Raw genomic sequence first — 19,934 nt, 5'->3', positions numbered from 1 at the left:
AGTTGCAAGGAAGACACAAGTGGATCGTGCAAATCCCTTGCGTTGCTGTTGCTAATCGCCCAGTGGCTGCTTCCTGCAGCTCACGGCTGAGAATGCAGCGCGATCTGCCTCATTTCCCGCACTGTACCAATCGGGAGGAAATGCTTGTGTTTGCAGATCTTTGATTTGCGGGCTAGCGCGTTGCTGCATGACCAAATTGCCACTATCGGGTGAAATGATCAATTAAAAGGAGGGTCTCGAAATTGTGGCAGACTTACTATGCAGCCTCGCGTACTCCGTACGGACTACTCCGCACTCGCACTCAGCTCATCATTTTGCAAGCAAATTGCCACGGGATTGATACTAAACCCGCACTGTACGGAATATTTCTGACCTGAATCACATAGAACGACTCTGAATTTCACAACTTCATGGTTTGAATTAAGATGCTGCAACTATGAATGACTTTAACAGACACTCCATGAAGACAGCGCATGGGTACTCTCTTTCATGGCTTTGATCGGATACGTGCAGACAACCCGCCTTTTTCTTCATACGATTGTCAGGTAGATTCGGGTTTGCCAGTCGAAACCCGTACCTTCCTTCACATAATATGCCCCGTATAGGCCAACCCGATCGACAACGAATTCTCAATGGCCATTCATTTCTAAACCTCGTCCCCGGGCGGCCCCTCTCTCCGTGGCTGATCGAAGCTTCCTGTCATAGTGTGCTCGGAAGCCATGGACTCCTTTCTTCCATTGTTCGCTTCCCATTCGTTATAATCCTGCCCAGGGTTGATTTTCTCCCAGCGGACGAAGCAGAGGATATGATAGAAGCCAGACGCGAGCAAAGACCCAAGGAGTGGACCAACCCAATATATCCAGTGATATCCGGGGAAGTTGCGATTGATCACATCGGGCCCTAGAGAGCGAGCAGGATTGAGAGAACCACCGGTATAGTAATCACCTAGAAAAAGACTGTCAGACTGATGGCTTGAAGATGACCAAACTAGGATGCATACCGATCAATTCCGCCACGAAGAATGCCAGCCCAATGCCCACCGGCGCCAGGTATGTAGACTTGTGCTTTACCACCGCCAGCATGATGATGACGATCACCAACTGTGCAGTCAAGAACATTTCAATGAACAGTCCCTGTACAATTGATGCCCCTCCTCCCAATCGGGTTGCGCAATTGAGTGGACCTGGGAACAGAGCGCTAACTACGCCGGCCGAGGCGATACCAGCAACCAGTTGAGCGGGAAACACGAACAGTCCTCGCAGGGGAGGCATGCCACCAGTTAGACAGAGGGCCAGCGTGACCTAGTCATTGTTAGTCTCAGCGGTATAGTTTTCTCATACTTCACTGGCTTACCGCTGGATTGAAGAGACCGCCAGTCACGCGGAAGAAAGCCCAGACATTGACCGTCAATGCAAAACCGAAGGACAGCGCCGAGTACAAGAGATTAGATGTATTTGGGTACGAGCCTGGCGGCGGCATCGGCGTATTCGACACCTGAGTACCCGCAAAAGAGAAGAAGAGGAACAGGAAAGTCCCGACAAACTCGCCCATCACACATAGCAAATTGTATCGTAGCTTGTCTGGCAATTGAAGCATAGGCAGCTGCCCACGGCCGCCGGGGCCCGGCGGACCACCCAAGGTCGATACATCAGCCGAACTGCGCTTCTTGAATCGCATCTTCAGCTATGAGTTATTTGGAAGAGAGGTCAACGAAGAAGAGCTTGAGACTACCGCGTGCGAATCTCGTCAATATGAGAACATCAAAAGCTCTGCATCTTAAGATTTCGTCATGCGGCCTATATAATTTACCCCCCATGGGTCTATACCTCGTGTGAATTGCATATCACCGACGTCACTACCGTTGACACAAGCGTTTAAGCTGGTGGAAGTATCATCGACCCATGTTTGGCCACGTGCAATCACCCCTCCTGATAGCATCTCTCGCTATTGCAACATCTGGCAATGCAATGGGATAGGCGGATGCTGCTTCCTACAACAAACAGTCGTAAAGAGTGGAATGGTGAGGTAAGCAAATTAGGTTCGGCCGAGGTATACAAAACGGCGACCGTTGGACGGGCACACCCGGACTTCCGCAACCGGTTATGGCGATCGATTGTCTAGACCTCGCCGGTCTGTCTTTGAGTGCATTGTCCAATCAGGTGTCTCAATTGGGTCTCTCGATGGCTTTTCCAGAAGGCTGTCATTTGGCTAGCGTGAAACATGGATTTATAGACGCCACATCGATGAATGCCTCATCATCCGCAGCCAAAAGTCTGACGTCTCGGAGTTCTCCGTGGTATATGCCTCTCTTGATTGGTATATCGGAAGTTGGACTGACTTTGTAGATCTATGGCAATTCGACGGCTCGTTACCGGAGCCGGGGATGGAAGTCCCGCCACATCTCACGGGTGACCACTTGACTCCGGTCGATGATCTGAAAATACCACAAGCGAACGCCAAAATGGCTCTCACGAGATTCTAGGAGCGGTTCATGGTGGTGTGGAGCTTCTGAATCACAATTATACCTGTGATCGAGAACGAGCGTGTCCACGGAGGCCTTGCCAAGGCTGCAGCTCCTTTCTGAGGACCAGTCTGGGGATCCAGTGCATGATTCATTGAACTCTCAGCTTCATCGTTGCTTGATGGACATTGGCTGTTCTGAGATGTACAATGCTCGTATTGACCTTTGCACCATGATTCATGAATTCCACCCGAGAAAGCGCGAAGTCCGCTTTGTTACTTGCATAGTCGAAGCATCAATCTTTTGCTGGCTGACAATGCTTCCTTTGATCTCGATTTTGCTCCAGATTTCTTGCCATCGAGTCAGTTCTCACATGACCCAGGAACTCGGGCGCAACCTTGGAAGTTTGCAGAGCATTTTGTCAACGATAGGCTATCAGAGGTAGCTCGCTTAACTGCAGGCTGGTGGAGTTCCGCAGGTCGGTTTTTGCTGAATAACTTGGAAGCCGGGAAAAGGCCGAAAAATGGTTCACAGTTCTGGCCACAAGTTCGTGAAAAGCGTCGGGCGGTGCGGAGCAAAAGAATTGTAATTGTTGGTGTCTGATTGGAAGATTTCGAAGTGTTCGGCCCGGCACATCCCTAGTCTTTCTCGTGCGTGGCCTGACTCACCGAGATCACACAAGGGCCCGGGATCATCTGGTGTACCGATAGAGAACTATATCTGAAGTAGTTACTTATTGTTTAATTTTTCATATCTCAATTGAATGTTGTAGCGCTGATGTAAATTGGTTCGCCACTACGGAGTACATAGAAAAAGCTTTTGAGTTGATCGCCTGTCAGATCATACCCCACTAATAGGCATGAAGATTTATTAGTATGCTACTCCGTACATTGACACTCAATATGTAGACCTGAGATAGAACATCAATAGAACATCTTAGAAGAGTATATGCACATGGTTGTCCAACTTGCGATAATTTGCCGCTCGGCGGCCGAAAAAAACAGCGTGCGCAATATCCGCAATACCCTCATCTCCGCGGAGCTCTGGTTTTTTCTCGGGATTTCTCGACAGCCTTCTTCCTCATCCTGCAAGTGGTACCTTACACATGGCAATATTGTGGATCCAGATGTCTTGTAAGCCAACGAAACGTAAATGATTATAATTAGTAGGTCGTTTAAATCTGTCGCTATAAAAGCCGGCCAAATCCTCTAAGTCAAGACGTTTCCAGATTCTCATCCAACTATCAATTCAACTTACACACATCCACCATGGGCTCCAATCCAGCAATGACACCAGACCAGATCGCCGTCATCAAGGCGACGGTGCCTGTTCTGGCGCAACACGGCAACACTATCACTACGGTCTTCTACCGCAACATGCTCGAAGCCCACCCCGAGCTAAATACTATTTTCAACACACCCAACCAGGTGAACGGCCACCAGCCCCGCGCTCTCGCAGGTGCCTTGTACGCCTATGCCTCGCACATCGATGATCTCGGTGCGTTGAGCTCGGCCGTGGAGTTGATCTGCAACAAACACGCCTCTCTATACATCCAGCCCGACCACTACAAGATTGTTGGAAAGTACCTCCTCGAAGCGATGGGTGAGGTCCTCGGCGCTGCATTGACCCCAGAAATCCTCGATGCGTGGGCCACGGCCTATTGGCAACTCGCAGACCTTATGATCGGTCGCGAAAAGCAGCTTTATGAACAGAGCGAGGGCTGGACCGACTGGCGCGAGTTCAAGATTGCGAACAAAGTCAAGGAGTCTGAAGAAATCACTTCCTTCTACCTCGCTCCCGTCGACGGCAAACCTCTTCCCACTTTCCAGCCTGGCCAGTACATCTCTGTCCAGGCCAACGTCCCCGCCCTCGGGTACCCACAAGCCCGCCAATACTCTCTCAGCGACCAACCCAAGCCAGATTATTACCGCATCAGTGTGAAGAAGGAAACCGGCATCAACTCAACGGACCCGGCCCCCGCTGTCACGAACCCCGGGTACATCTCGAATCTGTTGCACGACACATTCAACATCGGAGACACCCTCCAAGTCTCTCACCCATATGGCGACTTCTTCCTCTCGCCAAGCAAGTCTGACAGCACCACCCCGATCGTCTTAATCTCCGCCGGTGTGGGTCTCACCCCCTGACGTCAATGGTCAACACCTTGACTTCTCAAGCGCCTCAAGCCCGCAAGCTTCACTTCATTCACGGTGCGCGTACTTCAGCCGGTCGCGCTTTCAAAGACCACATCTCACGACTTTCCGAGCTTTCACCTCCTATTCAAGCGACTTTCTTCACCAGCCACCCTGTCGAGGGCGATAAAGAGGGTGTTGACTACCACCACGTCGGACGTGTCGACCTCACCAAGCTTGATGACAAGGACTTGTATCTCGAAAATGCTGAAACCGAGTACTATATCTGCGGACCAGAGAAGTTCATGACGGATGTGGAATCGAGTCTCAAGGCCAGGGGTGTGGCTGCCGACCGTATCAAGATGGAATTGTTCGGCACTGGAGGTGCCCCCCACTGAGCATGAAGTCGTGCATTGATTGCATTGTATATCATCGAGCTGTTTTTTTTTTTTTTTTTTTCCGGCGTTAGAACGTACATATCTCACCTCTAATATCACGATTGATGAATTTGTCAAGATGAAACCGGCGGTTTGTACCCTTTGCATTGTTTACACTGTTTGCTTTACAACCCGCTCCACCCACCTCCATGGACAACGCGTCGATGTATCTACAGTGTGTTCAAACATCAGAGCTATAGACATTTTTAATGTTTTCAATGGGAGTTTTCAAATTTTTAGACTGGAACCTGCGAGAATTGCCATGATGAATAGGACATTTGTTCGGCATCGGTCGTTGCCGCAGACCGAAGCCGAGCATGACTGGAGATGATTATCAATTTCTAAGCAATCGCGCGCCAAGAATCTTTGAATCCCACGTCATCTCGAATATAAGATCAAAATTCTCAAGGTCACTTCGCATTCCTATCCCAATTTTATACCCACTCTCTTCATTTGATAACAACATGGTTGCCAAAATTGGTGTTTTCCCAGCCGCTGGTGGTCTCGGAGGAAGCACAGTGAACCACTTGTCCAAGCAAGTTCCCGCATCGCAGCTGGTCTTGATTGCAAGGAAACCAGAGAAGCTGGCAAATTTTGAGCGAGATGGAGCTACCGTCCGCCAAGCTGATTATGATCAGCCATCATCGTTGGAGACAGCATTTGATGGCGTCGACGTTCTCATGTTGATCTCGTATGCGTCTTTTGAACTCGAGCATCGCGTGAAGGTAAGAGCAGTGCTCTAAAAACTATATCGAATATGACCTGACCCGAATAAAAGTCACATCGTCTAGCTATTGATGCAGCTTTGAAGAGCGGTGTGAAATACATCTTCTACTCCTCTCTCGGCTTCGGCAGCGGTCTAAGCGACAAAAGCGTTGCCCATGTTATGGGCGCCCATTTGGAGACAGAAAAATATCTCTCGTCGCTCAAAGACAAAGTTTCTTACACTTCTATCCGTGAAGGGCTTTATTCCGAGTCGTTCCCGATTTACACTTCATATTTCGATCCCCAGAACCCAGTGAATGAAATCACGATTCCCCACTCTGGCGACGGGCCAGGCGTGACGTGGGTGAAGCGCGATGAGTTAGGCGAAGCAACCGCGAACTTGATTGTGTCTTACGTCAACAACCCAACCAATTTCAAGTATCATAACGAGATTGTTCTGCTATCCGGACCACGGGAGATCTCACTTGCAGAGACGGTGGAGATCATCGGGCGGGTGCTCGGCAAGCCGCTCAGCATCCGCGAAATTTCGGTAGCTGAGTATGCTAAGCTCCCTCAAATCGGGAACAACAATACATACCACGGAGTCGAGCTTTCAAAGGAATGGGCAACTGCCTGGCAGGCAATCAAAAATGGTGAAACTGCTGTTGTGTCGCCGGCCCTTGGAGAGATTCTTGGCCGTGAGCCAGAGAGCTATGAGCAGACTATCAAGGAGTTGCTTGCTTGAATGATGTGATTACTTTGTGTCCAATGATAGACAGCCTAATTTGATGAGAAATATTGAACCTGAATTCGCTTCTTATTTATGCAGCTTCAATCTCGCTATTAGGTATGTTTGATATGTAATTGCGAACAAATAGGTACAAATGAGTGTAGGGTCTTGCAGTATGGCCACATTCTCGAACCATCAAGGCCTAATGCGATTCCACCTACAAGCCCCCTCTTTAAATTCGATAAAACATTTAAGCAGAGTAGTTCTTGAGCTCCTTGACGTAAAGGTTCTCACTGCGGTACTCAGCGTTGTGAGCAGCGTACCAGTAGATCTGCTTGACGGGGTTGTCACCGTATCCGTCAACGGAAAACCAGGGCTTGCCGCCGTGGGTGAAAAGACCCTTGTCGTTGACACCGAATCCAGTGAGGTTGCCGCCCTCGGGAACGGCACCAGAGTGAGGAATGGTCAGGCCAACGGGGGCGACCTGGTCCTCAACAATGTACAGGTTCTGGAAAGCAGTGGGGACACCGTTCTTAGCGGTGTAGGAAACGAGGCCGTTGGGGCTGCCACCACGGACTAAGAGGCGGGTTAGCTTCTTGGAGGTGAGATCAATCTTGAGTGGAAAGCTTACGGATGAGGATGTCGTGGGTGGTGGTGTTGGCACCGATGTAGGCGCTCTGACCATCGGTCAGGACGGTCTTGCCGCCCTCAGCGACGAGGGTGAAGGCGTTGGGGAGGCTGGCAGCGCTAATGGCGCCGACGAAACCAGTGAGAGCAGCGAGAGAGAACTTCATTGTGATGGTAGAATTGTGATTGTGAATGAGAATCAATGGACCTGGGGCAGGGGTATCCAAGACCTTTATAGCCTTGGAAAACCGGATACTGATGCAATATTCGACCAAGGCGAGCTACTAGCGGAAGTTGAGGTCACCAAACGGGGCCCGATTCCACTTTGCGAATAAAGTGGCTACTTTAAATGGATTAGTTGATACCATTGGCCGATCATGCCGCAGGAGTAAAACATGTCTTGCAACCCCTCATAACATAACGGCAAAATGCATGCTTTGCACGACAGATGTCGTCAAACGGTCGGCTTGGGCTATCCTCCAACAGCGACTGTGTAGATGGCTCGGAATGCACAGTTTCCCTCGCAGACACTCCCCAGCAGCTAACAGGTAATATCTCACTCGAAACCCCTGAAGACCCTGCATTATCCGGTTAAACCTCAATATCCGAATAGTGGATCTGACCCCATTACGGGAATCAGCCACTGTCGATCTTCAGGGCGCTGGTGGAGGAAATTCGGGGTGTCGCCCATTTCGTGCCATTTGCTATTCTTAGCTCCTCATTTTTCAGGTTCGATCATCGTTCATCCGCGTTTCCCATCGAATGCGCCTTTCCGACGTCCCGAGGATCGGCCACGGCTTCGGCGAAATTGATTTTTCCACGATTTTTGGTTCGGAACCCCCGTCCATCTTTAGTTCCAAGGGAAATAATTATCCGGTTGAACTGCTCAAGATCCATGTTTACGATCGCTGTGATCGAACTGTTCGGCCTCCGATGGAGGTTGCGCAGGACAACCATCAATGATGTGATCCACAAGCACGTAATCAAAGCCTCATCCGTCATTGCAAGAGCGGTGTGCATTAGGTGCGAACAAGTACAGGAGCACACCACTCTGAAACGAAGTGGCTCTAGGCGGCAAATTTCTAGGGTCGCGTCCTCCAGGGTCCTTGCCTCACAGAGCTGGTCAATTTAGCGTCTACTGTTGTAGAATGATCTCAGACTTTGAGTCATTCGTCTCTCATCCATTAACTATGCATGGACGAGGTGGAAGACCTTGGGTTGAGGGTGGTACAAACTTCTTTCGGGGTTATCAAGGTTTTGTTCATTACCTACTCACCTACCTCCTCAATGTGAATGTAGTATTAGAGATGGTTTGGAGACAATTGGTGTTGGTATTTCGAATCTTGATATATTTTCTCAGCAAATCGAAGCTAAACTGAACACCGATAGGTAGGACCTCGGGAAGAGCCCTCCAGGGCTGAAGCTGACCAAACCACGTCGGTACTTTCCCATGATTTGGCAATTGGTCAGAGCAACATTCCCAGATGCTCACTTATAGATGTAAAAGTAGTAAGTGCCACCAGGTGCGGTCTTCGCATCCATCGCGCCAGCAAGCAAGTCGTCCCTGACGTATCGGAAGTAATCAATGATCGGAACATCATCATAAACCATTGCAGTTGAAACTTTGCCATTCCATTCAATTTGACGAAGCTGAAGCAAGTAAAATGGTCAGCTCGGACAGGACAATGGTCGACATGGCTTAGCGAAATCGAAATCAAACGAACTCACTCGCGCGTGTCCCCAATCGGGATTCCAGATCCTCTTCTGATCTTCATCGTAGACCATAATGGGATCGACATCCTCCGTTGATCGGAATTTTTTCCCGGCCCATTTCATGCCAGTGAGTTTTGCCTCTGTTGGGTGGTTTGTGTTCACGTTCGCTCCCTTCCAGTCCCCGATGAAGAGAGCTGGCTTAACAGGCTGAAGATTGTCAAAGGCTGCTTGTACATCGTTGGCATCGAGGTTTTTTCCCGCAACTAGTTGCTCGTAGTGTTGTTCCGGTGAACTTGTAGTGTGGCCGAGTCAGTACATTCAGATAAATGATGTCGAGTAAAGATGGTTACACACAGAGACATGGTGGCTGAAGGCTGGTATGCTAACTTTCTCAAGTTTGGGGATATGTATGGGTTCTCTTATAGTCGGGTTAAGGGATTTATCGCTCAAAGTTGAGTGTGTCTCCAGGGCTGTCCGGAGTTTGAATGACATATAAATATCCTGTGTCAACACACATTCTACTTCAACAACACAATACTTGTGTGACACATCGTGCTCGTTATCTGTTCACTTGATCTGATTTGTTGACGTTGGCGAACGGATCGGTTCTCAACACACTTCCATGGAGAACTTGTATTCTGATTGGATTTCAAAGATTAAGTTGTGACGGAGCACTATGGTCTCGATCGAGGTGATCGACTCAAGGCGATCGAGTGTGCAGACAATGTATTGAAAGCCAGCGAAAGACATCAAATCAAGGTGTTTGCTGTGGGTACTTGATGATGTTTGGTGTCACCGGACGTCAAAGATTGGGGTCATTGAGCCTGCACGATCCGATTTCGACAACAGGACATGGTTCATTTTTTTTCCAATATTGATACGATTTTGTTGTTGAAAAGCACAGCTTTCCTATCTCTGAGAGCCACGTGGCCTGCAAGGTGAGACTTACTGTATAATCCAATTGAATGCATGCATTCAAGTTGCCACATTCATTCTGGTATCGAATATCGCATTTCGCTCACCTGGGTATTGTCGTTCCAAGTTTTGCACGCTTGTCGCTACAACTCTTGAGATAAAACTCTAAATCGAGGATAAGAGTACACCACAAAGTCAGTATTGAGCGCGGCCAGCTCGGGAACCATTAGATCGGGTGTGATAAGCTTAATTGTTCCACAACGTGCGTCATAGAACATGAAGATCATCCTTTCTCAGCCCTAGAGCATCCCACCGCTATTTGATGAACGTTGTGCACCAATGAATTGTTCTTCGTTTGAACGCATGATCTGGGTTTGTGTTGTGAAGTGACATCACGCCTGATGCTCTCTGGGTATAATCGTCATCTGCGGAATGCATGTCATATCTGCTCGGTGGGAGATGGCCAGGCTTCAAGTCGATAAGTCGATTGCTCATGAGCGAGTCCCTTTCCACCTTCTCTTATCTCGATGAGATAATTAGGACGATCACTGGAAATCACGATCTGGCGATCGTCATACCATGTCAATCTGGATCGTCGTGTGGAACAAGCCTGTGACCTTGGAAGAACTCCTCCGCAGAGTTGCGGCTCCGTTGCATCTCCAGATCCATTTGCCAGGGCGATCAACTTCAAGGGCTGTTTGAGCGACAAGTGAGGCGGATGGAAGTCGGTGGTCTCTTTCCTGGGGTGTTGGATATCTGGGTCAGAGAAAGGAAGAGGAAACGGTGAAAAGAGAAAGGAAGAGGAAACGGTGAAAAGAGAAAGAGGGAGGGGAGGGAAAGGGAGGAGGGGAGAATTCTACCACCCACTCTGCGTCAGTAGCAAAAGACAGATAAGAAGCCACTACTTCCTGTCCTTTTGCGTTGAGGGTAATTCCGACTGATGCATGTTTCTTCTTCTAGAAGAGTACCGTAAGATGAGCCAAACCCATGGAAATGTACTATAGGACGGCTGTAAGCCCTCAGCCCGAATTACCCATCTTGTCTTCGGCTTCCGATGAGAATACACCCCCTCGAGTAGATTTGTGGCGGTACAATTTTTATCCTCCGGTGGTGACTTCGGGCCCACTGTACATTCCAGTGGGCTAACCCGGGTACGCACAAAGATCCCGTCGCCGTCCAAGATTCGGGGACAATACCCGGCAGTAGAAGCCGTGACAGAATCGAGGTGTTTATTTTGTGCAGCGGGCTTAGCGCCCGTTATTACTCCACTTTTGGGTCAGGGCGGGCCAAGTGGATTTGACTGATGCATTTTAGAAGCTGTCACACAGGGGCAACGGGTGCCCTGCAGAGCAACACGCCTGCTTGACTCCAACGGTCTAGACTCAGTACGGAGTACTCAATGACGTTTGAAGTCTCAGGGGTGTTAAGGTTGTGATAGATCTGAAGATAGAGAGTATGCTGAGAGTTGCTGGCGACCAGGATCACGAGGTCTGTGTGCAATGAACCAAGGCTCCCGGGTCCTATCATCCATGATCAGCTTGATCACGAACCTATATTAAATGCAAGTGTTCCATTGAATCTTGGAAGACTAAAAGGTACCATCGGATCTACTCAACCCAGATCGGAGAGTATCAGGAGACGAGTGCCTCATGCCATACACTGTAGAAACTCTCACCGGCAGCCAAAGTCGAGTACTGGTTTCCGAAAGCACTTCGTGCAAAAGCCACTTGTATTTCGGATTGTCACAGGGGTGTCATGATTTACAGGGGATCGGTGGGCATCGGGTTGGGGGAAAGCTAAGGAAGGAGATGATCCGAGTCACCCCACTGATTCAAGGCGCAGGTGACACTTGATTAGGAAAGAATCCGAGGTAACGGGCTATTACCTGATTTCCTACTGGTCGAGATGGCGGTCGACGCGACACTGGTCCACGGGTCTCTTCCGCAGTTGACACAACTTTGTTTATTGTCCTACCAATCCTAAGTCACCTTATGTAAGGCAGCAAATCATCGAGGGCTGGATGCTTCGAGCTTGTTTTAAGTGTGCTTTTATTGTATGGAAAATTCTGCAAAAAAGTGGCGCTGGTTTTGGGTCAGACTGGCAAAGGTACTGGACTGATACACGTACGTACACGTGGACATTGCCCAAAGCGGTGGTGTATAGCAACTGGAATACCAACAATGCATGGATTATACAGGAGAAACCTGAATAATCATACTATAGAATTGATACAATTCTGCTAATTTGGGAGTATCGCCATGACTTGCAGAGTACTAGGAGGTACGGAGTATTCCCCAAGCCGCATTGCTGACTTGCCCATATTGAAGAGCATTGTGACCGGCGAAAGATCGGGTACGCGATGTTTCAGCAGGTTTGCGGAATTTTCAAGGTTCTCTGCAGCCACTGATCAAATTTAATTTAGCTGCATACGTCAAAGAGGATTATCATCAGGGTTTTCCTGCCTTAAGGGGTGAATGGCAGGTGATCGTCAACAAACGCCAACCTGTCACTTCGAAGTGACGCGGGCAATTAGAGTACGTTACTCATGTTCATTACAGATTAAAACGAACAGGATATTACTTTTACCGCCTATGGCTAAAGAATGGCCAGTTGCCCGGGTATGAAGCCCCGTATCTCAAGGCTGTACGTACATGTACACAATGCTTACGTGCTCTATACCTGTCCAAACTTCGATTTGATACGTGTATATCCCTATACCAGTTTCAAGGGTTCGACTTATGGAAGCCTTGTCTACGTAGTACTTCGTTGCCGCTTTTACCTCTCCATGCGACTGGCTCTTTACATCTTGACCAATTCGTGGACTGAAGTAAGATTGCATCTTACAGGCAGGATCTGGGATATTCAATATCAAATTTATTCCATTCTTGAGCCCAGCTGTAGGTGGACGAGCATTGCAATACACTGCTCAAGCAAAGTCTGCAGATACATGATACATAGGCCGTCAAAGTGATTTAATATCATTGCAGAGTACTTCGTTAGTACTTGCGATGGTCGGGAGCACCTCCAGAGCTAGGCACCTGGGCAGATGGTTGTGATTATGATCTTGGTGGATATGAGAGGCCGGATACACTCCGTATATCTCCAGGACTCCTTTTGGATCAGTCAACGTCAGATTCGATAGGTAGCTCCCGAGGTCTTTGCTGCGTACGAAGTACATCCATAGATTGGAGCTACCAGCTCCAACACTACTGTAAACATTGAAATCGCCAAATCGAGACGAGTACTTAGGTGTACCCATGGATTCTGCTCTGAGTAGATGTATACCTCGTATTGAGCTAGCCAGATCCGTTCCACCCTGGAAACTGATATTCCGGAAATATACGTCCGCAATACGGCCAGACGAATTCGGCCATGTATAATTACGACACGACTTTCTACATAATATAGTTATGCTACAGGATATCAAGACTGCTTCCTGGAGTTTCATCTGCACCCAGATAACGCTCTATCATCATAACGTCAGGAAACGTAGCTGTGATTATGACTTCGCGGGAGGAGATTCCTTTGCGGCTAGGAAATCGGCAATTTAATGAACACAAGCAGGAAAAGGGGCGAATCAAAAATGCAGAACGGTGCATAATTAAAGAAAACGGTCCGATATACCCAGCAGCGTGTATCCAAAGGGGCAAAACAGAAGGAAAAGTACAAAAAGTACAAAAAGTACATTAAAAAAAACGATCGGGTCCGGGCTTCGGCCGAAGGATGCTTGGCGGCGGGCCCGCGTTCCCGTCATATCCACAACTGTCGTTCATCAACGGTTTCACGCTGGGATCTTGGAAGTAACGGAAAGGCATCGGAGCCGGCCGTTAGAGATCTCGACTGGGGTGATCTCGGCTTCAAGTGACCGTGTCTTTCTTTTGGATCTTATGGATCAGGGTTCTTACATCACTGGATCTTTTCGATACAGGTAATCGTCCGTTCCGGGTCTATTTCGTACCCCTGTATATTTTCGGGGAAGACTCTGCCTTTATATAAATTCCCTACGGCCGAAGCCCCCAAACTCCTGATGATACAATTCCCAATTATTTATAACCCAAATTCATTCGCCACTCCTCCTTTCATCATCCATCTTCACCTTACTATATATCCCACACCGCAGATTACCTTCGCCAACGTATGATCCTTCAAGATGTGCATCATGGCTTGCAACCGATCCAATGAGATCCCGAATCTCTCGATGGATGAAGAAACCTACCTCAACCAACAGCTGAGTCCACAGTCTCGGCCTGCCGACTTCTTTAACAGAGCATCCGACCCCTCCGACCCCTTGGCTGCCAACTGGAGCTATGATAGCGCCATCGATATGTTTGCTCTCAACCCCACCGACATGGAGCCGGTGTCATTCGATTTTACCGACAACCTCGCCAACCTGGAGCCCAAGGACCTCTTCGCCGACCCATTCACTGGTTCGTCCGGCATCAGTGGCTTCTCCATGCCCATGGCAGAGGATGCTGCCTCACTCTCATCGGTAGGTTCCTGTGATCATATGTTGTCTTGAGATATCACTAACCAAATCGAAATAGGAGCTCGACAGTGACGATCAGTCATGGCAGTCTGCTGCCGCTCGTCAATCCATCGACTCAAACGCCTTTGAGATCCAAGCAAACGAGCCAGCCAACATGACCCACAGCCGACCAGAGATCAAGACTCGATCGTCAACAAGATGGTCATCAAGCCCCGACTTCAAGCAAGAAGAGGTTTCCACGCCGCAGCCTACCAAATCCGCTTCCACCTCCACATCCCGCAAGACCCGCAGTTTCTCCCAAGACTCCAACCGCTCGTCCGGTAGCCAAGACCCGCAAATGCGGAATGCTGCCAAGCGTGCCGCCCACAACATCATCGAGAAACGTTACCGCACCAACATGAACGCCAAATTTGTCTCACTGGAGCAGGCTATCTCCCCATCGCGTGTTCAAAAACACACCAAGGTTGGCGCAGGATCCCTCAAGAAATCAGAGATCCTCACCAACGCCCTCTCATACATCGATGGTATCCAACAAGAGAACCAAGCTCTCCAGAAGGAGTTAGCGATGCTGAAGCAGAATATGGTACCGGGTGGTATGTGGCGACCGAACAAGCACCCCAGAATCTGATCGACTTCACGTTCGACCTCTACCATTCTTGTTCTCATGACCGTGACGAGCGTTGTGTATTCTTAGAATAACCGGAGAAATTGATCCCGGTCGGCGTTGCTTGTGATTCTTTTTTCCCCTTCTTATTTCGTTCAACTAGGCGGAGGCGTTTGGATTGGAGTTCTTTGGGCTGATATTCGGTCCGCTCTCATCTCTCAGATGACCTTCGAGTCGTGGCGACAACAAAAGTGTTTTTAATTTGTCTTGAGATATCCCTCCACGCGTGGGAATCATCATAGATGGTATCCTAAAGCATCAATATAATGCCAAGGCTCGGATGATTCATTTTTTCGCTCAAGTTCTGCGCTCGTTTCAGTATGGCCTGATTCTTCCCGATCCGGATAATTTCGCGCTGGGTATATCTACCTCATCGCACCTTCTTTCCTGCGCTTCGTTCCCATCTCTTCTCTGGTCCTAGAAATGACCAAATGCAAATACACAAGTTCAATTCCCCGACTGTGCGACCATTCAACTCAATGACCTTGTGCCGCCGTTGCTTCCGACATGCTTGCCAAGTTTGGAAGTAATTCCAGCCACAAAGTCCAAACAAATGTGGTGGAATGTACTGGCTCCCACTCACGAAGTGATTTGTCTTCGCACTGCATTACTGCGTGCTGTTGGCAAGCATTTTCAGGGGACTGTGGGAAAAAATGGGAATGCTTGTGGATTGAAAGGCCGTACACACCACCGAAGTGAGCAAGTAGGGGCACTTCCACGCTAAGCCAGCCCCAGAAACCCAATGGAAGGGGAATGAAACGTTCCGACGCGATCGACCAATCCTCGTCACTCCATGAGGAGCGTCCAGGCTCAAAATTCCCAATTGGGAAGAGGGCCCTGCGCGGTGCCTGAATATCACCAGAATCCCCCGGCCTCGCAACAGATATGAGACCTTACCGCTGATGATATTCTGACTTTGTCGAAGCCGCTCCGCCACAAGATCTCCAAAAGTCATGGGATTGGAATCACGAGAACTATACGGACCGCTTCACCCCAGATTTTGCGGGGAAGCAGCGAGACTACCATGGCAGATTCATCTCCTGTTGACCCCTAGCCTCAAAGGGAAAGAGCAGGAGATTCAAGCACCGAGATACGGCGATGCAGACCAATAACAGTCACCGTCTCATTTGAACTCAAAGAGAATCGCTTGCTCTTGTACATTTGCATACCTCAATCCTCGACGGGCAGCAAGGTCCCAACTAGTGGAAGCCTTATCGCTCTAATTGCGCAGCTACTGTTGACGAAGTGGAGTCTCCGATGCCGTCCCTCGTGGATGAATACCAGCACTGCTGCCTGCGTAATGCATATGCATCGTTTCCTCCTTCCTATTTCTTCTATGAACCAAAAGCTCATCACTGGTGAGTTGTTCCCATGACTGATCATCAGTCGCAGAAGCTTCAATTGACGGTTCATTACGGAGTATTGACATCGTGATATTACATCTTTCTCGAGTTTGTGGCGATCCAACATCGGCAAAGTCAAGTTAACCCACAAACCGATAGTATCCACCTGTCTATCGAGGATGAAGATCGCGATATGTCTACAGTTTATGTTATGGCAATAAGGAACCCTATTCCAAGGTTGTTAGTAGAGCCGCGCTTCAAGCCCCTATCTCTCTTATCGCGCATGTACCTGCCATTTTGGGCGGTCGCCACTGATGACATCTCGACTTCAACTGCCCAGCTCCTATCACAACAAGCGTAGGGAGTAGCGCGATGTTTCATGCTCCTATCTACAGTATCACCTCCACTGCCGCTACACGAGGGTCGATATGTAGTGTTCTGTAGACCATGCGATGCTAATAGCGGTCGGAGCTGTTCCCATGTGGCAATGGCAAAGGGATGGCATTTAGCCACAAAGTCTATCTACCAGCACCAATTGAGTTCACAGCCGTGAAAATGAATATCGCCAATCACAACAGCACAATCAGAGCAGTTCCATTACCCCAGCTCTCAGGTGTGGAGAGTGGGCGGCCCACTGCAGGAGGTCCTACCGAGGCGAGCCACCGAAATCCCCGCAATCGAAAAGTGGAAAATCCTGCTTTCTATTATCAACGTCGCCTAATTCCATGACCAATTGTCCTGATTCAGCCTGACCCCATATCACACAAGTGACATAATTGGCCAACGTTCTCCAAGCTTTATCTCGATTTACTTCGCCCGGTATCTTCCTGTGAGGGGTGGTCGGTGTCAACGCGGAACGGGAACGCCAACCTCCCTCCAGGGCCTATATATGTACATAGCATTCAGCAGCTCTTGCATGTTCCTTTACTCGATCAGAAAATGGGCGCATTGATCATCAGCCTGCCCACCGAGTTCATTCATATCGCCTTCGGCTGAATACGAGTACCCAAGTGATGGATTTGGAGTCCAACGCACCACCCCTTAAACCGCCATTGACGGACCAAAATGTGCAAGATGCGCAGGATCTCGCGGCCCTGGGCCATTCCCAGGCCCTGACGAGAAAATTCGATATGTGGAGTATGCTGGCGCTGGCCTTTTGTGTGCTTGGTATGTTATTGCGTTCGCCACCCCTAATATGCAAATGTTAACTTGCTCCAGGGACATATTCGACATTTGCCCAAGATCTCAGCAGCGGCTTGACCAACGGAGGAGCAATTACAATCCTTTGGGGTCTGGTGCTGGTCACTGGGTGTAACCTCTGTGTCGCCCTCTCGCTGGGCGAGCTGACTAGCAGCATGCCCACGGCCCTCGGTCAGGCCTACTGGGTCTACCGACTCTGGAACACACCACTGGGACGATTTGTATCCTACATGTGTGCATGGATCAACACCTTTGGATGGTGGACCTTGACTGCTTCACAGGTCGCCTTCATGACCGAATTCTTACTGGGCATGAAGACGATGTTCAATCCCGAATGGGAGGGAGCCGGCAAGGGCTGGCTAAACTTTGTCGTGTATGTTGGTGTCGTCTTTGTACTCACTCTGATCAATGTGGTGAGCTGTCGCAAGGAGAAGATTCTCCCCTGGCTTAACAATTTTGTTGGGGTGTGGTTCTTCGGTCTATTTATCGTCCTGTCACTTGTGCTGCTGATCAGCGTCGGTGTGAAGAGCGACTTGTCCTTCCAGCCTGCATCCTTTGCCTTTGGAGCCTGGAAGAACGAAACCGGCTGGGGCGATGGCGTCGTGTGGTTTACCGGGCTGGTACAGGCCGCGTATGGTCTGACTGCGTTCGATTCGGTCATTCACATGGTGGAGGAGATTCCAGCGCCCCGCAAAAACGCACCTCGAGTCATTTGGATGGCAGTGCTCTTTGGTGCCGTGACTGGTTTCATCTTCATGGTGGTGTGCTTGTTCTGCATTCAGGATGTCGACAAGGTTCTCAACGCCGACTTACCATTCATGGAGCTGATGCTGGAGACGGTCGGGCTGAAAGGAGCCGCAGTCCTCATCTCACTCTTCATCTTCAATGGCTTGGGCCAGGGCGTCAGTGTCCTCACCACGGCTTCCCGACTCAGCTGGGGATTCGCTCGAGATGGCGGCGTTCCCTTCGGTCAATACTTCAGCCATGTCGACCCCGTCTGGCAAGTCCCCGCCCGGGCGCTCTGGGGCCAGGCCGTTGTCATTGGAATAGTGGGTATCCTTTACCTGTTTGCCAACACCGTTCTCGAGGCGATTCTTAGTGTCAGCACCATCGCCCTGACTGTCTCATATGCAATGCCTATCCTTGCCCTGCTCGTAACGGGCCGTGAGAAGCTACCCCCGGGCCATTCAAGCTCGGTCGCATCGGACCTTATTTGAACTGGGTTAGCATTGTTTACTGTATCATTACCACCATTTTCTTCCTCTTCCCAGGCAGCCCCAACCCCGCGCCGGCTGATATGAATTTTGCCATCGCGGTGTTTGGTGTCATGTTGGTCATCGCATTTGCATTCTGGTTCATACAGGGAAACCGCACATATCTTCAAACCGAAGATTCCATCGCTTCCATGGTTTATGCTCACCATTTGGAGATGAATGAGACTGGGCTCGAAGAGCCGACGGCAACTCAGGCTCCTGTGATTGTTGACCAAAAGTGATGGCTGCATAGGAATGCGAGGCTATATATACGGATGCTTGCTCACAATGGCAAAATACATAGGACGTGGCTTTGGCCTTGTCAGGATCGGGTATGTCATATAATAAGAGCCCTTTTGGCTGTCGACAAAACAAATCAATTACGGAGCACTTCGTAGAGTAAATACAAATAAACATTTCTTCACAGACCATGGATTTTAATGATGTGATTGTGTTCGCTTCGGCGCCTAACGACGGTGTAATTAATTCTGTGCTCATGGTTTAGCCAAGACTTCCTTTACTCGAGTAATCACAACTACTCAACGATTAGTTGGAGAGACAGCTAAAAAGACAGCTAAAACGACAGTTCAAAAGAGGCCCTGAAGGTGGTGATAGCTTTCTTCGATCGTCTTTTTGGTCGCGCGTGAGCGCGGCAACTCAGGCTTGTACGGAGTAATCAGAAAGCCGTGGGCGTGAGCTATGGAAGACAAATCAGAAACATCGACTGCTAGGCTAGGCTGCACTATCCAGAATCTACTCAACACGACAAGTTCAAATTTGTCGATTCGCATACTCCGTACGTTCCGCCTGTTGGAGGTTGGCGGCAATGATCTGTGGCTTAGCCGGGGGGCTGGGGTGACCAGCCTCCCCGCTCCACATCACTTTCAGTCCAGCACTTTGGCCCCAAAGCCTGACCAAACGCCTCACAAGGAGCCCCAGGGCTTCGATGGCTGTGTGTTGTACAAAAGCACATGGCCAGGCTTCCCTGCATAATCAAGTCACTCTGCATATAATGTCACCAGGGCAACGCTAGACATCATGTTTCACCATATCCAAACCCTAACCAACAACCATATACTGAGGGAAGCAGAGTGATGAATATCACAATGCCATTTCATGGCTGCATTGTACGGAGTACTCTGATTCTTTATGATTTGAAGAGTCGGATCTTGTTCAAATGCGATCCAGCCACATCTGCCCCTGTCACCCTGGCATGCCTCAAACAGAGTGGGGCGACCCCTGCCGATCATCAACGGAACCCCGACCAG

The 19,934-nt window shown here is 49.4% G+C and overlaps 7 protein-coding genes across 7 annotated transcripts; 4 read left to right on the top strand and 3 right to left on the bottom strand.

The window, feature by feature from the left end:
* Positions 1 to 646: 646 nt before the first annotated feature.
* N7506_002647 (uncharacterized protein) lies at positions 647 to 1,677 on the bottom strand (the record flags this gene model as incomplete). The annotated part of the gene is made up of 3 exons (XM_056951942.1): positions 647 to 945; positions 1,001 to 1,301; positions 1,354 to 1,677. The coding sequence occupies 3 exons, from the start codon at positions 1,675 to 1,677 to the stop codon at positions 647 to 649; spliced, it is 924 nt and encodes a 307-aa protein (XP_056815093.1).
* Positions 1,678 to 3,729: 2,052 nt separating this feature from the next.
* On the top strand, positions 3,730 to 4,991 carry fhpA (flavohemoprotein; the record flags this gene model as incomplete). Its single annotated transcript, XM_056951941.1, has 2 exons — positions 3,730 to 4,588; positions 4,639 to 4,991. The coding sequence occupies 2 exons, from the start codon at positions 3,730 to 3,732 to the stop codon at positions 4,989 to 4,991; spliced, it is 1,212 nt and encodes a 403-aa protein (XP_056815092.1).
* Positions 4,992 to 5,494: 503 nt separating this feature from the next.
* Positions 5,495 to 6,480, top strand: N7506_002645 (uncharacterized protein; the record flags this gene model as incomplete). Its single annotated transcript, XM_056951940.1, has 2 exons — positions 5,495 to 5,755; positions 5,809 to 6,480. The coding sequence occupies 2 exons, from the start codon at positions 5,495 to 5,497 to the stop codon at positions 6,478 to 6,480; spliced, it is 933 nt and encodes a 310-aa protein (XP_056815091.1).
* A 235-nt stretch (positions 6,481 to 6,715) lies between these two features.
* N7506_002644 (uncharacterized protein) lies at positions 6,716 to 7,259 on the bottom strand (the record flags this gene model as incomplete). The annotated part of the gene is made up of 2 exons (XM_056951939.1): positions 6,716 to 7,041; positions 7,097 to 7,259. 2 exons carry the CDS (start codon positions 7,257 to 7,259, stop codon positions 6,716 to 6,718), a joined length of 489 nt encoding a protein of 162 aa, XP_056815090.1.
* Positions 7,260 to 8,580: 1,321 nt separating this feature from the next.
* On the bottom strand, positions 8,581 to 9,167 carry N7506_002643 (DUF4334 domain-containing protein; the record flags this gene model as incomplete). The annotated part of the gene is made up of 3 exons (XM_056951938.1): positions 8,581 to 8,742; positions 8,821 to 9,097; positions 9,160 to 9,167. The coding sequence occupies 3 exons, from the start codon at positions 9,165 to 9,167 to the stop codon at positions 8,581 to 8,583; spliced, it is 447 nt and encodes a 148-aa protein (XP_056815089.1).
* A 4,703-nt stretch (positions 9,168 to 13,870) lies between these two features.
* N7506_002642 (uncharacterized protein) lies at positions 13,871 to 14,834 on the top strand (the record flags this gene model as incomplete). Its single annotated transcript, XM_056951937.1, has 2 exons — positions 13,871 to 14,209; positions 14,265 to 14,834. The coding sequence occupies 2 exons, from the start codon at positions 13,871 to 13,873 to the stop codon at positions 14,832 to 14,834; spliced, it is 909 nt and encodes a 302-aa protein (XP_056815088.1).
* A 2,392-nt stretch (positions 14,835 to 17,226) lies between these two features.
* On the top strand, positions 17,227 to 18,908 carry N7506_002641 (putative amino acid permease family protein; the record flags this gene model as incomplete). Its single annotated transcript, XM_056951936.1, has 3 exons — positions 17,227 to 17,380; positions 17,432 to 18,567; positions 18,606 to 18,908. The coding sequence occupies 3 exons, from the start codon at positions 17,227 to 17,229 to the stop codon at positions 18,906 to 18,908; spliced, it is 1,593 nt and encodes a 530-aa protein (XP_056815087.1).
* Between the last annotated feature and the right edge of the window lie 1,026 nt (positions 18,909 to 19,934).

This window comes from Penicillium brevicompactum, assembly GCF_028827555.1.
Source record: "Penicillium brevicompactum strain IBT 35665 chromosome Unknown utg000001l_segment0_segment1, whole genome shotgun sequence".
Classification (NCBI taxonomy): domain Eukaryota; kingdom Fungi; phylum Ascomycota; class Eurotiomycetes; order Eurotiales; family Aspergillaceae; genus Penicillium; species Penicillium brevicompactum.
The sequence above is the reverse complement of the archived record's forward strand: the minus strand, read 5'-3'. Positions and strand labels throughout refer to the sequence as shown.